Raw genomic sequence first — 25,526 nt, 5'->3', positions numbered from 1 at the left:
TTTTTCTGTCGATCTCCCGTTCTCTGGATAATCAGCTCTCTGCAAAAGGATTGTTGTGGTGAGGTGATCCCACCCACTTGTTCCTAGGCAGAAAATACCAGGCAATAAGTAGTCATAGTAGCTGAACCTCTAGTAAGGAAGATGTCACTTGGTTTGAAGAACCAGGCTCAATGCAGCCATGGCATACAGCCAGGAGAAACCTTGTTGAAATCCCAGCTCACCTGTGATGCCCACCCACTCACCTGCTGAGACCCTGCACCCACGCACGCCACTGGGCACACACAGAGCCCACTCACATAGACATCCCCACACAGCAACGTAACTCAAATTGCACAGCCATTTGTTCACATAGGAGTTCTTTTAATACAGCATCCTCCTTAGACGGCATTCAAAGGCAGTGGTCTCTGTCGTTACAGCAGTGGAGCTCGTGTACTTCTGGCACGTCATTGTAGACTTTTCGAGTTTTGCAGTCGCTGGTATAGAAGCCACATTTTTTATAGTAGCGCAACACACGTCCAGTTTCTGATGGGAAGAGAAAGAAAATTTGCATAAATCAAACCCCTGCGTCCAGTCACACTTCCCTGCTTCGCTCTGCTGGAAGTTGACCTGGCAGGAGAGCAGAGCTGCAGCGGTCCTGTCCGTGTGAGATGAGGGATAAATCAAGTCCAGAGACAGTTCGGTTCTTATCTCTAAAAGCGTTTATTTACAAGGCAATAAATCCGTCCGAAACTTCCGACATTCTCATCCGTGCTCCAAGAGCACACACGCAGCTTCTGCTTCTCAGCTGCTGCTCAGTGAAGAGTGAAAGTGAGTCTGGAAGCAGAGAGACTCCTGCTGTGCGTCACTGCTCTGCGACAGGCCCCTCCTTCTACTCCCCCTCCTTTTCTTCCCAGACACAGGACACCACGGAGTTCTGACCCTGTCAGTTCCAAACTCCACAGAAAAGTATCTGGTTTACTGTTAGTAACTGGGGAATGATGCTTGATGATAATGTCCACCCCTTGCTAGGTCCCCATCAGTGACAGCTGGGGAAACGGGGGTCTGTGCTGAAGGGCAGGTTTTTGCTACCACTGTTGCCAGGTAGAGCACCCAACCCCCCTGCTTATCCTCAAGAATGAATGGCAGCTCTTCCCTGGCATTAGGTGAAGTACTGCAATTGGGACGCCACTGGCCAGAGGGCCCAACCTGACTTGAGATACCTCAGCCAGGTGGACTGCATCACATGGACTTATCCAGGATCCCATCTGTACCTTGGCATGCTAGAGTTTGACTGAAGAATTATAAGTGAACTTAGAAAATTCATGTTTCTCTCACTGCCTGCAGGTATTGTTGCTTCAGAGAATTTCCAGGGGGATATGTACCGTCATGTGACTGAAGGCTTGCAATCAGGTTTCGTATGGAGGCTGCATTAGGATAGCTTAGAGCTCCATTGGAACCAGGTGCTTGAACAACGAGAGAAGCACCTCATTCCAATGGAAGCTCTAAGCTTCCATTGTACTACTTGTACTACCGAGGTTGCAAGATCCCCGGCCTCCTCTGCACCCAGTCATACTAGCCATGGCCCATCAGCCACTCATGGAAATGCACTGAAAATAAGGGGGACGGGGAGAGAAAGACAAGAAGGACCACTCACTTGAAGTGATTCTGTACAAGACGCAGGCTGCAGGGTGTCCTGAATGTGGATCATCAGCGCATTTCTCTTCATATGGGGCAGCTTGTATACACGGCTGTCCTGGACCCTCTGAACTGCACAGGCTACAGATTAAGGTATTTGCTGTTAAAAGAAGAAAGGGAGGGAGGGAGGGAGGGAGGGAGGGAGGGAGGGAGGGAGGGAGGTACCTGCTGTAAGGCATTCTTTTCTGTTTACATGTCTTGTCCCTTCCTGAGCTTCTAAGTCACCAAACTCGTTGTTTCCTTCAAAGAAGAAAAATGCTGAGATGCCCTGAGTCTAAAAAGGACATTGGGGGTTCTTACAGAAGGTGTAAATTGATCCCCACGGAGTTTCACAGAAAGTGATTGGCTGTGCCTACAACCAGGAGGACCCTCCACTCTGCCACATCCCCATAACAGGCATCTGAGGGTCAGCCAGATCCAGCATTGTAGAGACTTTGCAGAAAGGGTCCTCTAGTGAGCCTCCTGAGAGTGGCAGGTGCCAAGCAGACTTTAGAGTTGCCATATTTCAAAAAGTAAAAATCTAGACACCAAAGTTGTAGAGCTTTTATTCTTCTTCTCCTTATTAGCCAGGGTTGTTGATTTTTGGGGCATAATTGCAAAAAAGAGAGGAAAGAATAAAGAGGTTTTTGAGCTATTTTTAAGGGAAATTTCCCAATACAATAATGCTGACATGGGTTGCCATATGTCCAGATTTCTGCTTGGACACTGCTTCCGACATATGGCAACCCTAAAACAGCCAGATAGGCAACATCAACAGATGTGAACACCAGAGAGTTTTCACCAACGGGGGAGGGGGGGTGTCACTGCAGCTATGATAGGAGGAGCACTTCCTGCAGCTGCTATTGTAAGCTGTCAAGTTTATGCAGACAATAAAACATTTTTTCAAAACTAGTTGGTGAACTGCATGGGGAGGGGAAAGGCTGCAATTATGACTGTTGCAAACTACTTTGATTTTTTAAAATCAAATGTTTTAATAAGTAAATAAATAAAGTAGAAATAAGCCCCCCTGCCCTGTGCATTAGAGCATCATTCCCCTTCCTGAAGTTAGGACAGTGCAGCGATTACAAGGACAGGAGACATAGCTGGATCTGTGGAAATCATCTCTGCCAATACCCTGACCCCTTCATGCATCACTGCCTTGCTGTGGCGAAGGGGCTTGAATAACTCAGAGAAGCTATGAGCTATACCGTGCAGGGCCACCCAAGATGGACAGGTCATAGTGGAGAGTTTTGACCAAACGTGATCCACGTGGAGCAGGAACCAGCAAGCCACTCCACTATCCCTGCCAAGAAAACTCCATGGACATAGGCAACAGGCATATAAAAGTTATGACGCTGGAAGATGAGCCCCTCAGGTCGGAAGGTGTCCAACATGCTACTGAGGAAGAACGGAGGACAAGTACAAGTAGATCCAGAGCTGATGAAGCGGCTGGGCCAAAGCCAAAAGGACGCTCAGTTGCGGATATGCCTGGAAGCGAAAGGAAAGTCCGATGCTGTAAAGAAAAATATTGCATAGGAACCTGGAATGTAAGAACCACGAACCTTGGTAAGTTGGATGTGGTCAAAAATGAGATGGCAAGAATAAATATTGACATCCTGGGCATCAGTGAACTAAAATGGACGAGAATGGGCGAATTCAGTTCGGATGACCATCATATCTACTACTGTGGGCAAGAATCCCGTAAAAGAAATGGAGTGGCCCTCATAGTCAACAAAAGAGTGGCGAAAGCTGTACTGGCATGTAATCTCAAAAATGATAGAATGATCTCGATACGATTCCAAGGCAGACCTTTTAACATCACAGTAATCCAAGTTTATGCACTGGTGCTGAAGAAATTGAAATTGACCAATTCTATGAAGACTTACAACACCTTATAGAAATGACACCAAAGAAGGATGTTCTTCTCATTATAGGGGATTGGAATGCTAAAGTAGGGAGTCAAGAGATAAAAGGAACAACTGGCAAGTTTGGCCTTGGAGATCAAAACGAAGCAGGGCAAAGGCTAATAGAGTTCTGCCAAGAGAACAAGCTGGTCATCACAAACACTCTTTTCCAGCAACACAAGAGACGACTCTACACATGGACATCACCAGATGGGCAGCATCAAAATCAGATTGATTATATTCTCTGCAGCCAAAGATGGAGAAGCTCTATACAGTCAGCAAAAACAAGACCTGGAGCTGACTGTGGCTCAGATCATCAGATCATACGGATTTAGATTTGGTGGACAGAGTGCCTGAAGAACTATGGATGCAGGCTTATAACATTATACAGGAGGCAGCAACTAAAACCATCCCAACGAAAAGGAAATGCAAGAATGCAAAGTGGCTGTCCAACGAGGCCTTACAAATAGCGGGGGAGAGAAGGCAAGCAAAATGCGAGGGAGATGGTGAAAGATACAGGAAATTGAATGCAGATTTCCAAAGAATAGCAAGGAGAGACAAGAAGGCCTTCTTAAACGAGCAATGCAAAGAAATAGAGGAAAACAATAGAATGGGAAAAACCAGAGATCTGTTCAAGAAAATTGGAGATATGAAAGGAACATTTCGTACAAAGATTACCATAATAAAAGACAAAAGTGGAAAGGGCCTAACAGAAGCAGAAGACATCAAGAAGAGGTGGCAAGAATACACAGAGGAACTATACCAGAAAGAAATGGATGGCTCGTACACCCCGGGTAGTGTGGTTGCTGACCTTGAGCCAGACATCCTGGAGAGTGAAGTCAAATGGGCCTTAGAAAGCACTGCTAATAACAAGGCCAGTGGAAGTGATGATATTCCAGCTGAACTATTTAAAATTTTAAACGATGATGCTGTCAAGGTGCTACACTCAATATGCCAGCAAGTTTGGAAAACTCAGCAGTGGCCAGAGGATTGGAGAAGATCAGTCTACATCCCAATCCCAAAGAAGGGCAGTGCCAAAGAATGCTCCAACTACCGCACAATTGCACTCATTTCACACGCTAGCAAGGTCATGCTTAAAATTCAACAAGGCAGGCTTAAGCAGTATGTAGACCGAGAACTCCCAGAAGTGCAAGCTGGATTTCGAAGGGGCAGAGGAACCAGAGATCAAATTGCGAACATGCGCTGGATTATGGAGAAAGCTAGAGAGTTCCAGAAAGACATCTACTTCTGTTTCATTGACTATGCAAAAGCCTTTGACTGTGTTGACCACAGCAAACTATGGCAAGTTCTGAAAGAAATGGGAGTGCCTGACCACCTCATCTGTCTCCTGAGAAATCTCTATGTGGGAAAAGAAGCTACAGTTAGAACTGGATATGGAACAACTGATTGGTTCAAAATTGGGAAAGGAGTACGGCAAGGCTGTATATTGTCTCCCTGCTTATTTAACTTATATGCAGAATTCATCATGCGAAAGGCTGGGCTGGATGAATCCCAAGCTGAAATTAAGATTGCCGGAAGAAATATCAACAACCTCAGATACGCAGATGACACAACCTCGATGGCAGAAAGTGAGGAGGAATTAAAGAACCTTTTAATGAGGGTGAAAGAGGAAAGCGCAAAATATGGTCTGAAGCTCAACATCAAAAAAACGAAGATCATGGCCACTGGGCCCATCACCTCCTGGCAAATAGAAGGGGAAGAAATGGAGGCAGTGAGAGATTTTACTTTCTTGGGCTCCATGATCACTGCAGATGGTGACGGCAGTCACGAAATTAAAAGACTCCTGCTCCTTGGGAGAAAGGCGATGGCAAACCTAGACAGTATCTTAAAAAGCAGAGACATCACCTTGCCAACAAAGGTCCGTATAGTTAAAGCCATGGTTTTCCCTGTAGTGATGTATGGAAGTGAGAGCTGGACCATAAAGAAGGCTGATCGCCGAAAAATTGATGCCTTTGAATTATGGTGCTGGAGGAGACTCTTGAGAGTCCCATGGACTGCAAGAAGATCAAACCTATCCATTCTGAAGGAAATCAGCCCTGAGTGCTCACTGGAAGGACAGATCCTGAAGCTGAGATTCCAGTACTTTGGCCACCTCATGAGAAGAAAAGATTCCCTGGAAAAGACCCTGATGTTGGGAAAGATGGAGGGCACAAGGAGAAGGGAACGACAGAGGACGAGATGGTTGGACGGTGTTCTCAAAGCTACAAACATGAGTCTGACCAAACTGCGGGAGGCAGTGGAAGACAGGAGGGCCTGGTGTGCTCTGGTCCATGGGGCACGAAGAGTCGGATACGACTAAACGACTAAACAACAACAACAATACCCTGACCCAAGCACAGTGGGTGATGATGCCTGTATAGATCTGGCACTTAATAGCATCTAAACCTTTCTCCAGGTCTGCGTTATTTCCAAACTTAGCCTTTCGATCATTATCCCCAAATAGGTGCCAGAGCTAAAAAGAGAAAGAAAAAAGCTTACGGGTTCACCAGTTCTTAGGAAGATAGGTGGTGAACATACAGCACATTTGAACTGGTGGCCTACCATGTTTTTCCATTTGCAGGTGGGACTTACCTCCACAGCTGAGGCAGAGCAAAACACAGACTCCAAGCGGGCAGGCGTGAGCTAAGCATGGCTTCATGTTAGCAAGGAAAAAGCCCTGACCCATGGGAAAGACTTTTGGTACGTTGAGGCTGCTTTGAAGGCTGAAAACTTGGAGACAGCAGACTAGGCTTCCTGGCAGTAAGTAGAAGGGGCAGCTCTATCTCTGTTGAGCAACACTTCTCTCCGTCTGAGGCTCAATACTGTGATTATATAAGGCCGAGAGGTGCCTTCTTGGCTGCTCACCCCATTCTAGTGGGCTTCAATGTACAAGAGGGCTCTGGGGTGGCTCTGAAGAGCAGCAGAGATGTGGGTGGTGGTTCCTTGAGCCGTTAAGTGCATCATGTCCTGATTGTTTAACAAATGCTAATGGGATGTGGGTTTAACTGGATGCTCTACAGAATGTCCCAGACCTCAGTGGTTCTCTGATGCTATCTTTGGTGGAGGCATGCCCATTCCTTTGAATGGGTTCTCTGCCCAGCTCCACATTTCTTGGTTGACTGAGCCACGCAAACCAAAACAGGAGCATGGTGCACCAGGGCAGGCAAGTTCAGAAGCTGATTGGGCTCTGAGGCCCAGAACATACAGCTTTTAATTTTAACAATCCTAAGTGCTTGCGAGGGACAAGTGCTTGTGATACCCCAGTAAAAAGGTAAAAGGTAAAAGACCCCTGGACGGTTAAGTCCAGTCAAAGACAACTTTGTGGTTGAGGCACTCATCTCACTTTCAGGCCAAGGGAGCCGGCGTTTGACCACAGACAGCTTTCCGGGTCATGTGGCCAGCATGACTAAACCGCTTCTGGAGCAACAGAACAACATGACAAAAGCCAGAGCACACAGAAACACCATGTACAGTGGTACCTCGTGTTACAGATGCTTCAGGTTACAGACGCTTCACGTTACAGACTATCCCAGACATAGTGCCTTGGGTTAAGAAGTTTGCTTCAGGATGAGAACAAAAATCGTGCGGCGGCAGCGCAACGGCAGCGGGAGGCCCCATTAGCTAAAGTGGTACCTCAGGTTAAGAACAGTTTCAGGTTAAGTACGGACCTCCAGAAAGAAATAAGTTCTTAATCCGAGGTACCAATGTACCTTCCCCCCACAGTGGTACCTATTTATCTGCTTGCATTGGTGAGCTTTCAAACTGCTAGGTTGGCAGGGGCTGGGACTGACCCAACTCAAGATTCTGAATGTCCTAGAGGTAAAGGTAAAGGTGCCCCAGCCCGTACGGGCCAGTCTTGACAGACTCTAGGGTTGTGCGCTCATCTCACTCTAGAGGCCGGGAGCCAGCGCTGTCCGCAGACACTTCCGGGTCACGTGGCCAGCGTGATGAAGCTGCTCTGGTGAACCGGCACCATAGCAGCACACGGAACGCCGTTTACCTTCCCGCTATAAAGCGGTACCTATTTATCTACTTGCACTTAAGGGTGCTTTCGAACTGCTAGGTGGGCAGGAGCTGGGACTGAACGATGGGAGCTCACACCACCGCGGGGATTCGAACCGCTGACCATGCGATCGGCAAGTCCTAGGCGCTGAGGTTTTACCCACAGTGCCACCCGCGTCCCTACAATGTCCTAGAGCTCAGCTTCCAAATGATGCTGTCTTAAATGGGAAGGAATTGTATTCCTTTCAGTTAACAAGACTTTCATTATATGAGGCTCAGAGGCACCTTCTTTGTGCCTCAGGGCACCTGTCCCTGCTAGGCTCGAAAGGCACAAGGAGCTTTTTAGATGCATAATATACTGCTTGTTTGGACAAATCCAAATGGGCTGAAGCTGAGGAACCAGCCGGATGCAGTACAGAGTGTCCCAGACTTCAGCGACCCTCTTACATGTAGAGATTACTTGTTCACCATCAGGAAGCTTCAGCCAGGCCCATATGTGCTACTTACATGGTTGTTTCATAGTCCTAGGCCTCCGTGGCCCCTGATGCTATCTATGGGGAAGGATTGCAGTATGTGTTCCCCACCAGGAAGCTGCAGTCAGGCATATGTGATTGTTGCATCGCACAAAACTTCAGCTTACTAGGGACCATCAGACCTGGACCAAAGACCAGTTTTTACTTCAAAAGGTTTGGATACAGAAGGGTATATTTTACTTGAGGACCTAAAGGACATATTTCACCAGTGCTACCAGGTGAATGGGCTGGGAGGCCACACAGCTACTGACCCTGCAGCCACTGAGTGGATTTCTGTACGGTCCTTTCTGTACAGCCTCAGATGCTCCCAACGGTGGTAAGTTGGACTAATTAAATGGAACCTTCTCCCCTCAAAAAGACTTCACCCAGAATCCTCAGTAAAAAGACATTTTACAATGAACTGAAGAAATGATAGCTTGGAGTGATAGCTTGGAGACAGCAGACTAGGCTTCCTGGCAGTAAGTAGCAGGGGCAGCTCTTTCTCTGTTGAGCAACTCGTCTCTCCGTCTGAGGCTCAATACAGTCATTATATAAGGCCGAGAGGGGCCTTCTTGGCTGCTCGCCCCATTCTAATGGGCTTCAAGGTACAAGAGGGCTCTGGGGTGGCTCTGAAGAGCAGCAGAGATGTGGGTGGTGGTTCCTTGAGCCATTAAGTGCATCATGTCCTGATTGTTTAACAAATCCTAATGGGACGTGAGTTTAGCTGGATGCTCTACAGAATGTCCCAGACCTCAGTGGTTCTCTGATGCTATCTTTTGTGGAGGCATGACCATTCCTTTCAATGAGTTCTCTACCCAGCTCCACATTTCTTGGTTGACTGAGCCACACAAACCAAAACATGCACGCCACTGGGCACACACAGAGCCCACTCACATAGACATCCCCAAACAGCAACACAACCTAACACAAATTGCACAGCCATTTGTTCACATAGGAGTTCTTTTAATAGAGCATCCTCCTTAGATGGCATTCAAAGGCAGTGGTCTCTGTCATTACAGCAGTGGAGCTCGTGCACTTGCTGTACGTTCTGGTGGACTTTTCGAGTTTTGCAGTCGCTGGTATAGAAGCCGCATTTTTTGTAGTAGCGCAAGACATGTTTAGTTACCACTGGGAAGAGAAAGAAAAGTATCTGGGTTACGGTTAGTAACTGGGGAATGATGCTTGATGATAATGTCCACCCCTTGCTAGGTCCCCATCAGTGACAGCTGGGGAAACGGGGGTCTGTGCTGAAGGGCAGGTTTTTGCTACCACTGTTGCCAGGTAGAGCACCCAACCCCCCTGCTTATCCTCAAGAATGAATGGCAGCTCTTCCCTGGCATTAGGCGAAGCACTGCAATTGGGACGCCATTGGCCAGAGGGCCCAACCTGGCCCCTGACTTGAGATACCTCAGCCAGGTGGGCTGCATCACATGGACTTATCCAGGATCCCATCTGTACCTTGGCATGCTAGAGTTTGACTGAAGAATTATAAGTGAACTTAGAAAATTCATGTTTCTCTCACTGCCTGCAGGTATTGTTGCTTCAGAGAATTTCCAGGGGATATGTACCGTCATGTGACTGAAGGCTTGCAATCAGGTTTCGTATGGAGGCTGCATTAGGATAGCTTAGAGCTCCATTGGAACGAGGTGCTTGAACGAGAGAAGCACCTCATTCCAATGGAAGCTCTAAGCTTCCATTGTACTACTTGTACTACCGAGGTTGCAAGATCCCCGGCCTCCTCTGCACCCAGTCATACTAGCCATGCCCCATCAGCCACTCATGGAAATGCACTGAAAATAAGGGGGACGGGGAGAGAAAGACAAGAAGGACCACTCACTTGAAGTGATTCTGTACAAGACACAGGCTGCAGGGTGTCCTGTACGTGGATCATCAGGGCATTTCTCTTCATGTGGGGCAGCTGGTACACATGGCTGTCCTTCAGCCTCTGAACTGCACACGCTACAGATTAAGGCATTTGCTGTTAAAAGAAGAAAGGGAGGGAGGGAGGGAGGGAGGCACCTGCTGTAAGGCATGCTTCTTTGTTTACATGTCTTGTCCCTTCCTGAGCTTCTAAGTCACCAAACTCGTTGTTTCCTTCAAAGAAGAAAAATGCTGAGATGCCCTGAGTCTAAAAAGGACATTGGTGGTTCTTAAAGAAGGTGTAAATTGATCCCCACGGAGTTTCACAGAAAGTGATTGGCTGTGCCTACAACCAGGAGGACCCTCCACTCTGCCACATCCCCATAACAGGCATCTGAGGGTCAGCCAGATCCAGCATTGTAGAGACTTTGCAGAAAGGGTCCTCTAGTGAGCCTCCTGAGAGTGGCAGGTGCCAAGCAGACTTTAGAGTTGCAATATTTCAAAAAGTAAAAATCTAGACACCAAAGTTGTAGAGCTTTTATTCTTCTTCTCCTTATTAGCCAGGGTTGTTGATTTTTGGGGCATAATTGCAAAAAAGAGAGAAAAGAATAAAGAGGTTTTTGAGCTATTTTTAAGGGAAATTTCCCAATACAATAATGCTGACATGGGTTGCCATATGTCCGGATTTCCACGGACATTTTTAGTGATTTCTGCTTGGACACTGCTTCCGATGTATGGCAACCCTACAACAGCCGGATGGGCAACATCAACAGATTGAACACCAGAGAGTTTCTACCAACGAGCGTGTGTGTGTGTGTCACTGCAGCTATGTTAGAAGGAGCACAGCCTACAGCTCCCATTTTAAGCTGCCAGGTTTATGCAGACAATTAAACATTTTTTCAAAACTAGTTGGTGAACTGCTTGGGGAGGGGAAAGGTTGCACTTATGACTATTGCAAATTACTATGTTTTTTTAAATCAAATGTTTTAATAAGTAAATAAATAAAGTTAAAATAAGCCCCCCCCTGCCCTGTGCAATAGAGCATCATTCCCCTGAAAAACTTTCTGAAGTTGGGACCTTGCATGGATTACAAGGACAGGAGACATAGCGGGATCTGTGGAAATCATCTCTGCCAATATCCTGACCCAAGCACGGTGGGTGATGATGCCTGTATAGATCTGGCACTTAATAGCATCTAAGCCTTTCTCGAGGCAACGTTTGCATTATTTCCAAAGTTAGCCTTTCAATCAATATCCCCAAATAGGTGCCAGAGCTAAAAAGAGAAAGAAAATAGCTTACGGGTTCACCAGTTCTTAGGAAGATAGGTGGTGGACATACAGCACATTTGAACTGGTAGCCTACCATGTTTTTCCATTGGCAGATGGGACTTACCTCCACAGCTGAGGCAGAGCAAAAGACAGACTCCAAGCAGCCAGACCTGAGCCAAGCGTGGCTTCATGTTAGCAAGGAAAAAGCTCTGTCTGATTAGAAAGACTGTTTTGAAGAGTGATTGCTTGGAGACAGAGGACTAGGCTTCCTGGTAATAAGGAGGAGGAAGAGCTCAAATACTTCTCTCCGTCTGAGGCTCAATACTGTCATTATATAAGGCCAAGAGGGGCCTTCTTGGCTGCTCAACCCATTCTAATGGGCTTCAAGGTACAAGAGGGCTCTGGGGTGGCTCTGAAGAGCAGCAGAGATGTGAGTGGTGGTTCCTTGAGCCATTAAGTGCATTGTGTCCTGATTGTTTAACAAATGTTAATGGGATGTGGGTTTAACTGGATGCTCTACAGAATGTTCCATACCTCAGTGGTCCTCTGATGCTATCTTTTGTGGAGGCATGCCCATTCCTTTCAATGGGTTCTCTGCCCAGCTCCACATTTCTTGGTTGACTGAGCCACGCAAACCAAAACAGGAGCATGGTGCACCAGGGCAGGCAAGTTCAGAAGCTGATTGGGCTCTGAGGCCCAGAACATACAGCTTTTAATTTTAACAATGCTAAGTGCTTGTGATACCCCAGTAAAAAAGTAAAAGGTAAAGGACCCGTGGACGGATAAGTCCAGTCAAAGACAACTATGGGGTTGAGGCACTCATCTCACTTTCAGGCTGAGGGAGCTGGCGTTTGACCACAGACAGCTTTCCGGGTCATGTGGCCAGCATGACTAAACCGCTTCTGGAGCAACAGAACAACATGAGAAAAGCCAGAGCACACGGAAACACCATGTACAGTGGTACCTCGTGTTACAGATGCTTCAGGTTACAGACACTTCTGGTTACAGACTCCGCTATCCCGGAAACAGTACCTTGGGTTAAGAAATTTGCTTCAGGATGAGAACAGAAATCGTGCGGCGGCAGCGCAACGGCAGCGGGAGGCCCCATTAGCTAAAGTGGTACCTCAGGTTAAGAACAGTTTCAGGTTAAGTACAGACCTCCAGAAAGAAATAAGTTCTTAACCCGAGGTACCAATGTACCTTCCCCCACAGTGGTACCTATTTATCTACTTGCATTGGTGAGCTTTCAAACGGCTAGGTTGGCAGGAGCTGGGACTGACCCAACTCGAGATTCTGAATGTCCTAGAGCTCAGCTTCCAAATGATGCTGTCTAACATGGGAAGAAAGTGTATTCCTTAAAGTTAACAAGACATTCATTATATAAAGCTCAGAGGCACCTTCTTTGTTCCTCAGGGCACCTGTCGCTGCTAGGCTCGAAAGGCACAAGGAGCTTTTTAGATGCATAATATACTGCTTGTTTGGACAAATCCAAATGGGCTGAAGCTGAGGAACCAGCCAGATGCAGTACAGAGTGTCCCAGACTTCAGCGACCCTCTTACATGTAGAGATTACTTGTTCACCTTCAGGAAGCTTCAGCCAGGCCCATATGTGCTACTTACATGGTTGTTTCATAGTCCAAGGCCTCCGTGGCCTCTGATGCTATCTATGGGGAAGGATTGCAGTATGTGTTCCTCACCAGGAAGCTGCAGTTAGGCATACGTGATTGTTGCATCACACGAAACTTCAGCTGACTAGGGAACATCAGACCTGGACTAAAGATAAATTTGTACTTTAAAAGGTTTGGATACAGGACTTCCGGGTTAGCGCGAACGGCTAATGGCGGATTCCTTCCGAGCTCCGGAGGGAATCGGCTCTACAGGAGCTGGGTCTTGCCGCTGTGGCGACGCGGGGACCCTTAGAAATCACAGGCGCTGAAGCCTGTGAACCTGGTGACTCGGCGGGCACCATTTGCGCCCCCCGACCTGCGAAGGAGCCTTTATAAAGGCTTCGGAACGGGGGACGGGGTGAGCGGCGCGGTGCTGAGAGTCGACTGCTCCTCCTGTGGAGTGAAGCCGCGTGCCATGGTCGGAGAGCGCTGACTTCTTCTTGTGAACAATTGGACTCTAAAAGTAACAACCCGTGAGTAATACGGAAATTGGACTTGTTAAGGAAATTTTCTTTTGAATTTGGTACGATCGGGGAAGGCGCAAACAGGAAGTCCACCTCCCCGCCTTGTAAAAAATTTAAAGCAAGGACTAGTTAACTAAGGTCGAGAGAATTTCTTTTTCTTGATTGGATAAAAGATATTAATTCTACGATTCGGCAATACAAGTATAAGTAATCTTACTGGAGGATAAGAGCTAATTTTGAGAGTTGAAGTGCCACCCCCCCCCCGGACCCGGGAGTGATTCGTGAGAGAGCCTGTTGAGGAGATATAGAAGAGTTTGACAGCTGTCAAAATTAGCTGTCAAGAAGGAAAAAGAGAACTTTGTTTCTGCTGTCTCTGCTAGATATATTTGTTGCAATTTGGTTATATTTTGTTGAAAATAAGCAAGAACTGACACAAACTAACTTGACTTTTGGATTTTAACTGGAAAGAATATTATGTTACCAAAATCCCTCTAGAGGGGGATTTGGGACACTACAAGAATGGCTGGAGGAGGGAAAATTCAGGCTGGGTTGGACAGAGTTTTTGTTCTCTTGGGAAAGTTACAAGGCCAAATTGATGTTTTGGCTACAAATGTTACAACTTTGAACTTAACAGTAAATAACATCACTGAATTTGATAAGGATTTGACTCAGGAAGCCCATGCAGCTGGACAAAAAGAGAAACTTGAGAATCTTGAAAGTGTGGAGAAGGAGACATATGCTGTTCTTGAGGAGAAGGAAGGAGGAGCTGTAATTTTGCAAATGACAAAGGAGAGCCAGAGGCCTGACATGATGCTTATAAAAGAAAATAAGAAATCAAACCAGAGGCTTGACAGGATGATTACAAGGGAAAATAAGTACTGGATGATGAAAATCTGGTTTGAATTGGAGACTGAAGAATGGAGAGATCTCCTTATGTGGAGATCTGAAGATCTATGGATTACAAATCTGATTAAAGTGGAAGCTGGAGTTTTCGTGACAATTGGACTTTTGGGCCCTACTTTTAAGTATGGAGGTCTGGCTGGAAGAAACATGGACCTTATTGGGACAGAGCTGCTCCGAGATCTGGTGTTTAATATTACGGACTATCAAAAAAAACCGGCAGAGAGGAACTGAGAGAGAATTAAGAGCCTCGGACGTGAGATCTCCAGGCTGATAGTAGATTAAGACTGATGGACATTTGCTGGGGATTGAAACCGGGAAAGGGGGTGGTGGGGTTTGGGAATCCAAAGGGTGCACAATTATAATCTGTTTTTTATTTTTTTGTTTGGTTATTAATATGAAAATTGGGGAATTCGTGGAAGGGAATTTGGGTCAAGTTTAGAAAAAGGTTTGAGTATTGAGGTACAAATATTGATGTCTATAAGTTAAAAATTGGTCTTTCTAAAATGAATTAAATATAAAAAGGTTAAAAATTGGGGATAGGAACTTGTTGAACTAACAATTTTGAATTGGAATACAAGAAGGGGAGGTGCGGGGAAGTCAGGGAAATATGGTATTGAAAATATGGAATTGTAAACCATATGTGTTTTAAATTTTTTTTCTTTTTTCTTTTTTGATTTTTTGTATTAAATGTGGAAAATTTTAATAAATATTTGAATAAAAAATAATAATAAAAGCTTTGGATACAGAGGGGTATATTTTACTTGAGGACCTAAAGGGCATATTTCACCAGCGCTACCAGGTGAATGGGCTGGGAGGCCACACAGCTACTGACCCTGCAACCACTGAGTGGATTTCTGTACGGTCCTTTCTGTACAGCCTCAGATGCTCCCAACGGTGGTAAGTTGGACTAATTAAATGGAACCTTCTCCCCTCAAAAAGACTTCACCCAGAATCCTCAGTAAAAAGACATTTTACAATGAACTGAAGAAATGATAGCTTGGAGTGATAGCTTGGAGACAGCAGACTAGGCTTCCTGGCAGTAAGTAGAAGGGGCAGCTCTTTCTCTGTTGAGCACCACGTCTCTCCGTCTGAGGCTCAATACAGACATTATATAAGGCCGAGAGGGGCCTTCTTGGCTGCTCACCCCATTCTAATGGGCTTCAAGGTACAAGAGGGCTCTGGGGTGGCTCTGAAGAGCAGCAGAGATGTGGGTGGTGGTTCCTTGAGCCGTTAAGTGCATCATGTCCTGATTGTTTAACAAATGCTAATGGGACGTGAGTTTAGCTGGATGCTCTACAGAATGTCCCAGACCTCAGTGGTTCTCTGATGCTATCTTTTGTGGAGACAGGCCCATTCCTTTCAATGAGTTCTCTACCCAGCTCCACATTTCTTGGTTGACTGAGCCACACAAACCAAAACAGGAGCATGGTGCACCAGGGTAGGCAAGTTCAGTAGCTGATTTGGCTCTGAGGCCCAGAACATACAGCTTTTAATTTTAACAATCCTAAGTGCTTGTGATACCCAAGTAAAAAGGTAAAGGACCCCTGGATGGTAAAGTCCAGTCGAAGGCAACTATGGGGTTGAGGCGCTCATTTCGCTTTCAGGCCGAGGGAGCCGGCATTTGTCCACAGACAGCTTTCTGGGTCATGTGGCCAGCAGGACTAAACTGCTTCTGGCACAACGGGACAACATGACTGAAGCCAGAGTGCACGGAAATGCAATGTCCCTTTCTGCCACAGCGGTACTTATTTATCTACTTGCACTGGCGCACTTTTGGACTGCAAGGTTGGCTGGAGCTGGGACTGATCCAACTGGAGATGCCAAATGCTGTACAGAATGTCCTAGAGCTCATCTTCCAAATGATGCTGTCTTACATGGGAAGGAAGTGTATTCCTTTCAGTTAACAAGACTTTCATTATATAAGGCTCAGAGGCACCTTCTTTCTTCCTCAGGGCACGTGTCCCTGGTAGGCTCAAAAGGCACAAGGAGCTTTTTTAGGTGCATAATATACTGCTTGTTTGGACAAATCCAAATGGGCTAGAACTGAGGAACCAGCCGGATGCAGTACAGAGTGTCCCAGACTTCAGCGACCCTCTTACATGTAGGGATTGCTTGTTCACCACCAGGAAGCTTCAGCCAGGCCCATATGTGCTACTCACATGGTTGTTTCATAGTCCTAGGCCTCCCTGGGCCCCTGATGCTATCTTATGGGGAAGGATTGCAGTATGTGTTCCCCACCAGGAAGCTGCAGCCAGGCATACGTGATTGTTGCCTCACACGAAACTTCAGCTGACTAGGTACCATTAGACCTGGATCAAAGACCAGTTTTTACTTTAAAAGGTTTGGATACAGAAGGGTATATTTTACTCAAGGACCTAAAAGGCATATTTCACCAGCGCTACCGGGTGAATGGGCTGGGAGGCCACACAGCTACTGACCCTGCAGCCACTGAGTGGATTTCTGTACGGTCCTCAGAAGCTCCCAAGGGTGGTAAGTTGGACTAATTAAATGGAACCTTTTTCCCTCAAAAAGACTTCACCCAGAATCTTCAGTAAAAAGCCACTTTACAATGAATTGAAGAAATGAGTTTCGAAGCCTCTTGCTTGGCCTCCGTCACAGCAGAAAATTTTGGATTTTTCCAATCACTCATTCACCAGAAAGATATGAAGGGAAAGCAGTCCTCTCTCCAGATGAAAAACCTAAGTTCAGTGGAGGCTGGTCTACTACTACTTATTCTTAAGTTTCCACTAGATTCCCAAACTACAGTCTTTCTATTTCCCACAGCCTCCAGTACTGAATTTCAATGGAGAGAGAATCCTGATTATTTTTCTGTCGATCTCCCGTTCTCTGGATAATCAGCTCTCTGCAAAAGGATTGTTATGGTGAGGTGATCCCACCCACTTGTTCCTAGGCAGAAAGTACCAGGCAATAAGTAGTCATAGTAGCTGAACCTCTAGTAAGGAAGATGTCACTTGGTTTGAAGAACCAGGCTCAATGCAGCCATGGCATACAGCCAGGAGAAACCTTGTTGAAATCCCAGCTCACCTGCGATGCCCACCCACTCACCTGCTGAGACCCTGCACCCACGCACGCCACTGGGCACACACAGAGCCCACTCACATAGACATCCCCACACAGCAACACAACCTAACACAAATTGCACAGCCATTTTTTCACATAGGAGTTCTTTTAATACAGCATCCTCCTTAGCATTCAAAGGCAGTGGTCTCTGTCTTTACAGCACTTGAGCTCATACTCTTGCGGTAAATCCTTATCGACTTTTCGAGTTCCACAGTCTTTTGTATAGTAGCCACATTTTTTGTAGTAGCGCATCACATTTTTAGTACCGGAAAACGCTGGGAAGAGAAAGAAAAGTATCCGGGTTACTGTTAACAAGTAGTGAAAGATGCCTGACGGAAATGGAAGGATGCACTCTTTGCATCAGAGACAGCTGGGGAAATGGAGGTCTGTGCTGAAAGGCAGGTTTTTGCCACCACTGTTGCCAGGTATAGCACCCAACACCCCTGCTTATCCTCAAGAATGAATGGCAACTCTTCCCTTGTATTAAGTGAAGCACTGCAGTTGGGATGCCACTGGCCAGAGCACCAAACCTGGCCCCTGACTTGAGATACCTCAAGAATTAAAAGTAAACTTAGAAAATTCATGTTTCTCTCACTGCCTGCAGGTATTGTTGCTTCAAAGAATTTTCAGGGGGATACGTTCCGTCATGTTCCTGAGTGCTTGCAATCAGGTTTCGTATAGAGATTGCATTAGCGTAGCTTAGAGCTTCCATTGGAACGAGGTGCTTCTCTCGTTCTTGTACTATTGAAGTTGCAAGATCCCCGGCCCCTTCTGCACCCAGTTGTACTAGCCATGCCCACCACCCACCCATGGAAATGCACTGAAAATAAGGGGGAGAGAAAGACGAGAAGGATTGCTCACTTGCTGAGATTGTGTACAAGACGCAGGCTGCAGGGTGTCCTGTACTTGGATGATCAGAGCATGTCTCTATTTTGGGGGGATGTGGTATACATGGCTGTTCTGGACCTCCTGAAGTGCACACACTACATTTTAAGGCATTTGCTGTTAAAAGAAGAAAGAAAGAAAGTCACCAAAAGAAAGAAAGTCTAAGTCACTAAACTCGTTGTTTCCTTCAAAAACGAAAAATTCTGAGATGCCCTGAGTCTAAAAAGGACATTGGGGGTTCTTACAGAAGGTGTAAATTGAGCCCCACGGAGTTCCGCAGAACGTGATTGGCTGCGTCCCAGGCTGCCTACAACCAGGAGGACCCTCCCCTCTGCCACATCCCCATAACAGGCAACTTAGTGTGCAGCCACCTCCAGCATTGTAGAGACTTTGTAGAAAGGGTCCTCTACTGAGCCTCCTGAGAGTGGCAGGTGCCAAGCAGCAGCTTAGAGTTGCCATATTTCAAAAAGTGAAAATCCGAACACAAAAGATGTCGGTCTTTTATTATTATTATTTTCTTTTGGCCAAAGCTGTTGACCTTTTTGGGCAAAATTGGAAAGACCTAAAAAAAGTTAAGAATGAAGTTTTTGAGCTATTTTAAAGGGAAATCGCCAAAAACGATACTGCCAACATGGGTTGCTATTTTTTAGCGATTTCCACCCGGACACCGACATATGGCAACCCTACAGCAACTTCATTAGAATGGCAACAGAGCATCATTCCACTGAAAAACTATCCGAAGTTGGGACTGTGCAGGGATAACAAGGACAGGAGACATAGTGGGATCTGTGGAAATCATCTCTGCCAATACCCTGACATTGACCCAAGCATGGTGGGTGATGATGCCTGTATTGATCTGTTACTTAATAGCATCTAAACCTTTCTCCAGGTCTGCGTTATTTCCAAAGTTAGACTTTCAATCATTATCCCCAAGTAGGTGCCAGAGCTAAAAAGAAAAAAGCTTACGGGTTCGCCAGTTCTTAGGAAGATAGGTGCTGGACATACAGCACATTTGAACTGGTAGCCTACCATGTTTTTCCATTGGGAGGTGGGACTTACCTCCACAGCTGAGGCAGAGCAAAACAGAGACTTCAAGCAGCCAGACGTGAGCCAAGCGTGGCTTCATGTTAGCAAGGAAAAAGCCCTGTTCGATTAGAAAGACTGTTTTGAAGAGTGATTGCTTGGAGACAGCAGGCTAGGCTTCCTGGTAATAAGAAGGAGGAAGAGCTCCGCCTTTATTGAACTCTCTATCTGAGGAGCCAAGCTAAAAACAGTCATTATATAAGGCCGAGAGGGGCCTTCTTGGCTCCTCACCCTATTTTAATGGCCTTGAAAGGTACATGAAGTCTCTGGCAATAAGTTGGGGTTGCTCTGGAGAGCAGCAGAGGTTGTGGTTCCTTCAGCTGTTAAGTCCATCATGTACTGATTGTCCAGACAAATCCTCATGGGTTCTGATGGATGCTCTACAGAATGTCCCACACATCCGGGGCCATCTGATGGATGGAGGCATGCTTGTTCCTTTCAATGAGTTTTGGCTGCGTCTCAGGCTGCCTACAACCACATCCCCATAACAGGTATCTCATTGTCAGGACAGCTCCAGCATTGAAGGTATCTTGGAGAAAGGGTCCTTCATTGAGCCTCCTGTGAGTAGCAGGCAGCAGCAGCAGCTGGAATGGCAACTTCAGCAAGCGTTAACAGTAGAGAGTCCTAAGAAGGAGACAGGGCATCTTTCTTAGAAGGAGCAGAGGCTGCAGCTTCCACTAGATTGCACCCATTAAACTCTAAAGGCGTGTTCATAGGAGTGCTGCCTGCAGCTGATACATTAAGCCACGCAGACAATTATCAAACTCTTTCTGCAGAATACTTAGCCGGTGAACTATGTTTTTATGGGGATGGGGGTGGAGGTTGTGCTATGAATACAGTTAACTGCTTGGAAATTGGTTTTTGTTTTTGTTTACAAAATGAGATTGTAGGAGGCTATTTATTAAGCAAGTAAATAATACCCACCCCCCCAACATAACGTCATTCCGGCAGAAAACTACCCAAAGTTGGGACTGTGCAGGGATTACAAGGACAGAAGATGCTTCTGTCAGAGTGCTGCTGGCAGGAAGAAATTTTCTTCTCCAGAGACATACAGCACATGTTTACTGGTGGTCTGCCTTATTTTATGTTCTGCAGGTGGGACTTACCTCCACAACTGAGGCAGAGCAAAACACAGACTCCAAGCGGCCAGGAGTGAGCTAAGTGTGGCGTCCTGTTAGTAAGGAAAAAGCCCTGCCCCATGGGAAAGACTTTTGGTACGTTGAGGCTGTTTTGAAGGCTGAAAGCTTGGAGACAGCAGACTAGGTCTCCTGGCAGTAAGTAGAAGAGGCAGCTCTTTCTCTGTTGAGCAACACGTCTCTCCGTCTGAGGCTCAATACAGTCATTATATAAGGCCAAGAGGTGCCTTCTTGGCTGCTCGCCCCACTCTAATGGGCTTCAAGGTACAAGAGGGCTCTGGGGTGGCTCTGAAGAGCAGCAGAGATGTGGGTGGTGGTTCCTTGAGCCATTAAGTGCTGATCCAAGGGACTGATCCAACCCGAGATTCTGAAATCCTGTACAGAATGTCCTAGAGCTCATCTTACAAATGATGCTATCTTACGTGGGAAGGAAGTGTATTCCTTTCAGTTAACAAGACTTTCATTATATAAAGCTCAGAGGCACCTTCTTTGTGCCTCAGGGCACCTGTCCCTGCTAGGCTCGAAAGGCACAAGGAGCTTTTTAGGTGCATAATATACTGCTTGTTTGGACAAATTCAAATGGGCTGAAGCTGAGGAACCAGCCAGATGCAGTACAGCGTGTCCCAGACTTCAGCGACCCTCTTACATGTAGGGATTACTTGTTCACCACCAGGAAGCTTCAGCCAGGCCCATATGTGCTACTTACATGGTTGTTTCTGTTAGGATATTTCCGTTCCACCTTAAAAGGGAGCAGGATGTTTGTATAACACCCTGCGTATTTCCTGTCTCACAGGATGTTTATGTTTGTCTGTTCCTTTCGTTTTCTGTTGTTTTGCCTGAGCAGTCGGAGCAGACAGTCATGTTTTCTTTGTTCTGACCAATGCCAAATAAACTGTAAATATGCTCTCATGCTTGTGCAACTTTTGCTGTGTGAATTCTGCTGTTAGAGTGTGCACTAAGCCAGAGGCTTAGTGTCGCTAAACTGCTGGTACTGCGTGACTACGGGAGGTCGATGGATCGTCCGGCACTGAGCTTGGGGCCTCAGATGGACTTTATCTCCCTGGCAGTATTCCAACAGGGATTACTTGTTCACCACCAGGAAGCTTCAGCCAGGCCCATATGTGCTACTTACATGGTTGTTTCATAGTCCTAGGCCTCTGTGGCCCCTGATGCTATCTTATGGGGAAGGATGGCAGTATGTGTTCCTCACCAGGAAGCTGCAGTCAGGCATATGTGATTGTTGCATCACACGAAACTTCAGCTGACTAGGGAACATCAGACCTGGACTAAAGATCAGTTTTTACTTTAAAAGGTTTGGATACAGAAGGGTATATTTTACTTGAGGACCTAAAGGGCATATTTCACCAGCGTTACCGGGTGAATGGGCTGGGAGGCCACACAGCTACTGACCCTGCAGCCACTGAGTGGATTTCTGTACGGTCCTTTCTGTACAGCCTCAGATGCTCCCAAGGGTGGTAAGTTCGACTAATTAAATAGAACCTTTTTCCCTTAAAAAGAATTCACCCAGAATCTTCAGTAAAAAGCCACTTTACAATGAATTGAAGAAATGAGTTTCGAAGCCTCTTGCTTGGCCTCCGTCACAGCAGAAAATTTTGGATTTTTCCAATCACTCATTCACCAGAAAGATATGAACGGAAAGCAGTCCTCTCTCCAGATGAAAAACCTAAGTTCAGTGGAGGCTGGTCTACTACTACTTATTCTTAAGTTTCCACTAGATTCCCAAACTACACTCTTTCTATTTTCCCCAACCTCCAGTACTGAATTTCAATGGAGAGAGAATCCTGAATATTTTCTGTCAATCTCCCGTTCTCTGGCTAATCAGCTCTCTGCAAAAGGATTGTTGTGGTGAGGTGGTCCCACCCACTTGTTCCTAGGCAGAAAATACCAGGCAATAAGTAGTCATAGTAGCTGAACCTCGAGTAAGGAAGATGTCACTTGGTTTGAAGACCCAGGCTCAATGCAGCCATGGCATACAGCCAGGGGAAACCTTGTTGACATCCCAGCTCACCTGAGATGCCCACCCACTCACCTGCTGAGACCCTGCACCCACGCACGCCACTGGGCACACACAGAGGCCACTCACATAGACATCCCCAAACAGCAACACAGCCTAACTCAAATTGCACAGCCATTTGTTCACATAGGATTTCTTTTAATACAGCATCCTCCTTAGACGGCATTCAAAGGCAGTGGTCTCTGTCTTTACAGCACTTGAGCTCATACTCTTGCGCTACATCCTTATCGACTTTTCGAGTTCCACAGTCTTTTGTATAGTAGCCACATTTTTTGTAGTAGCGCATCACATTTTTAGTACCGGAAAACGCTGGGAAGAGAAAGAAAAGTATCTGGGTTACTGTTAACAAGTAGTGAAAGATGCCTGACGGAAATGGAAGGATGCACTCTTTGCATCAGAGACAGCTGGGGAAATGGAGGTCTGTGCTGAAAGGCAGGTTTTTGCCACCACTGTTGCCAGGTATAGCACCCAACACCCCTGCTTATCCTCAAGAATGAATGGCAACTCTTCCCTTGTAGTAAGTGAAGCACTGCAGTTGGGATGCCACTGGCCAGAGCGCCAAACCTGGCCCCTGACTTGAGATACCTCAAGAATAAACTTAGAAAAGTTTATTCTCAAGAGTAGTTTATTCTCAACTCTCAAGAGTTACCTCAAGAGTAAACTTAGAAAATTCATGTTTCTCTCACTGCCTGCAGGTATTGTTGCTTCAAAGAATTTTCAGGGGGATACATTCCGTCATGTTCCTGAGTGCTTGCAATCAGGTTTCGTATAGAGATTGCATTAGCGTAGCTTAGAGCTTCCATTGGAACGAGGTGCTTCTCTCGTTCTTGTACTATTGAAGTTGCAAGATCCCCGGCCCCTTCTGCACCCAGTTGTACTAGCCATGCCCACCACCCACCCATGGAAATGCACTGAAAGTAAGGGGGAGAGAAAGATGAGAAGGATCGCTCACTTGCTGAGATTGTGTACAAGACGCAGGCTGCAGGGTGTCCTGAATGTGGATGATCAGAGCATGTCTCTACTTTGGCGGGATGTGGTATACACGGCTCTTCTGGACCTCCTGAAGTGCACACACTACATTTTAAGGCATTTGCTGTTAAAAGAAGAAAGAAAGAAAGTCACCAAAAGAAAGAAAGTCTAAGTCACCAAACTCGTTGTTTCCTTCAAAAACGAAAAATTCTGAGATGCCCTGAGTCTAAAAAGGACATTGGGGGTTCTTACAGAAGGTGTAAATTGAGCCCCACGGAGTTCCGCAGAACGTGATTGGCTGCGTCCCAGGCTGCCTACAACCAGAAGGACCCTCCCCTCTGCCACATCCCCATAACAGGCATCTGAGGGTCAGCCAGCTCCAGCATTGTAGAGACTTTGTAGAAAGGGTCCTCTAGTGAGCCTCCTGAGAGTGGCAGGTGCCAAGCAGCAGCTTAGAGTTGCCATATTTCAAAAAGTGAAAATCCGAACACAAAAGATGTCGATCTTTTATTATTATTATTTTCTTTTGGCCAAAGCTGTTGACCTTTTTGGGCAAAATTAGAAAGAAAAACCTAAAAAAAGTTAGGAATGAAGTTTTTGAGCTATTTTAAAGGGAAATCGCCAAAAACGATACTGCCAACATGGGTTGCTATTTTTTAGCGATTTCCACCCGGACACCGACATATGGCAACCCTACAGCAACTTCATTAGAATGGCAACAGAGCATCATTCCACTGAAAAACTATCCGAAGTTGGGACTGTGCAGGGATAACAAGGACAGGAGACATAGTGGGATCTGTGGAAATCATCTCTGCCAATACCCTGACATTGACCCAAGCATGGTGGGTGATGATGCCTGTATTGATCTGTTACTTAATAGCATCTAAACCTTTCTCCAGGTCTGCGTTATTTCCAAAGTTAGACTTTCAATCATTATCCCTAAGTAGGTGCCAGAGCTAAAAAGAAAAAAGCTTACGGGTTCGCCAGTTCTTAGGAAGATAGGTGCTGGACATACAGCACATTTGAACTGGTAGCCTACCATGTTTTTCCATTGGGAGGTGGGACTTACCTCCACAGCTGAGGCAGAGCAAAACACAGACTTCAAGCAGCCAGACGTGAGCCAAGCGTGGCTTCATGTTAGCAAGGAAAAAGCCCTGTTCGATTAGAAAGACTGTTTTGAAGAGTGATTGCTTGGAGACAGCAGGCTAGGCTTCCTGGTAATAAGAAGGAGGAAGAGCTCCGCCTTTATTGAACTCTCTGTCTGAGGAGCCAAGCTAAAAACAGTCATTATATAAGGCCGAGAGGGGCCTTCTTGGCTCCTCACCCTATTTTAATGGCCTTGAAAGGTACATGAAGTCTCTGGCAATAAGTTGGGGTTGCTCTGGAGAGCAGCAGAGGTTGTGGTTCCTTCAGCTGTTAAGTCCATCATGTACTGATTGTCCAGACAAATCCTCATGGGTTCTGATGGATGCTCTACAGAATGTCCCAGACGTCTGGGGCCATCTGATGGATGGAGGCATGCTTGTTCCTTTCAATGAGTTTTGGCTGCGTCTCAGGCTGCCTACAACCACACCCCCATAACAGGTATCTCATTGTCAGGACAGCTCCAGCATTGAAGGTATCTTGGAGAAAGGGTCCTTCATTGAGCCTCCTGTGAGTAGCAGGCAGCAGCAGCAGCTGGAATGGCAACTTCAGCAAGCGTTAACAGTAGAGAGTCCTAAGAAGGAGACAGGGCATCTTTCTTAGAAGAAGCAGAGGCTGCAGCTTCCACTGGATTGCACACATTAAACTCTAAAGGCGTGTTCATAGGAGTGCTGCCTGCAGCTGATACATTAAGCCACGCAGACAATTATCAAACTCTTTCTGCAGAATACTTAGCCGGTGAACTATGTTTTTATGGGGATGGGGGTGGAGGTTGTGCTATGAATACAGTAAACTGCTTGGAAATTGGTTTTTGTTTTTGTTTACAAAATGAAATTGTAGGAGACTATTTATTAAGCAAGTAAATAATACCCACCCCCCCAACATAACGTCATTCCGGCAGAAAACTACCCAAAGTTGGGACTGTGCAGGGATTACAAGGACAGAAGATGCTTCTGTCAGAG

At 46.2% G+C, this 25,526-nt stretch overlaps 1 protein-coding gene and 2 long non-coding RNA genes across 7 annotated transcripts; all 3 read right to left on the bottom strand.

Moving 5' to 3' along the window:
* Positions 1-339: 339 nt before the first annotated feature.
* On the bottom strand, positions 340-6,256 carry LOC310757371. The gene is made up of 3 exons (XR_014545116.1): positions 6,150-6,256; positions 1,634-1,774; positions 340-522 (listed from the first exon to the last, which is right to left on the bottom strand). It is a non-coding gene; the product is annotated as an uncharacterized lncRNA (long non-coding RNA).
* Positions 6,257-9,013: 2,757 nt separating this feature from the next.
* Positions 9,014-24,695, bottom strand: LOC310757313 (uncharacterized protein). 4 transcript variants are annotated; one of them, XM_083602636.1, is made up of 4 exons: positions 15,240-15,367; positions 11,324-11,442; positions 9,909-10,049; positions 9,014-9,199 (listed from the first exon to the last, which is right to left on the bottom strand). In XM_083602636.1, exons 2-4 carry the CDS (start codon positions 11,388-11,390, stop codon positions 9,063-9,065), a joined length of 345 nt encoding a protein of 114 aa, XP_083458762.1. In that variant the 5' UTR covers positions 11,391-11,442; positions 15,240-15,367; the 3' UTR covers positions 9,014-9,062. The 4 variants fall into 4 exon arrangements, 3 of the variants coding, with proteins under 3 accessions (XP_083458762.1, XP_083458763.1, XP_083458761.1); XR_014545063.1 differs by lacking the exon at positions 15,240-15,367 and having other exon boundaries at positions 9,909-10,165; positions 11,324-11,488; XM_083602637.1 differs by lacking the exons at positions 11,324-11,442; positions 15,240-15,367 and adding an exon at positions 24,491-24,695.
* Positions 17,423-20,655, bottom strand: LOC310757358. 2 transcript variants are annotated; one of them, XR_014545100.1, is made up of 4 exons: positions 20,542-20,655; positions 19,258-19,393; positions 18,175-18,315; positions 17,423-17,588 (listed from the first exon to the last, which is right to left on the bottom strand). It is a non-coding gene; the product is annotated as an uncharacterized lncRNA (long non-coding RNA). The 2 variants fall into 2 exon arrangements; XR_014545101.1 differs by lacking the exon at positions 20,542-20,655 and having other exon boundaries at positions 19,258-19,436.
* Positions 24,696-25,526: the final 831 nt, after the last annotated feature.

The sequence above is a fragment of the Podarcis filfolensis genome, assembly GCF_964270895.1.
Source record: "Podarcis filfolensis genome assembly, chromosome: 2".
Lineage (NCBI taxonomy): Eukaryota > Metazoa > Chordata > Lepidosauria > Squamata > Lacertidae > Podarcis > Podarcis filfolensis.
This window is presented reverse-complemented; position numbering and strand designations above follow the sequence as displayed.

Coding starts and splice junctions, on each gene's coding strand:
- LOC310757313 (XM_083602637.1), bottom strand. CDS start 24,557: ATGAAGCCACGCTTGGCTCACGTCTGGCTGCTTGAAGTCTGTGTTTTG. Junction 10,050..24,490: donor GCTCTGCCTCAGCTGTGGAG/GTAAGTCCCACC, acceptor TTCTTTTAACAG/CAAATGCCTTAATCTGTAGC. Junction 9,200..9,908: donor CTTGTACAGAATCACTTCAA/GTGAGTGGTCCT, acceptor TTCTCTTCCCAG/TGGTAACTAAACATGTCTTG.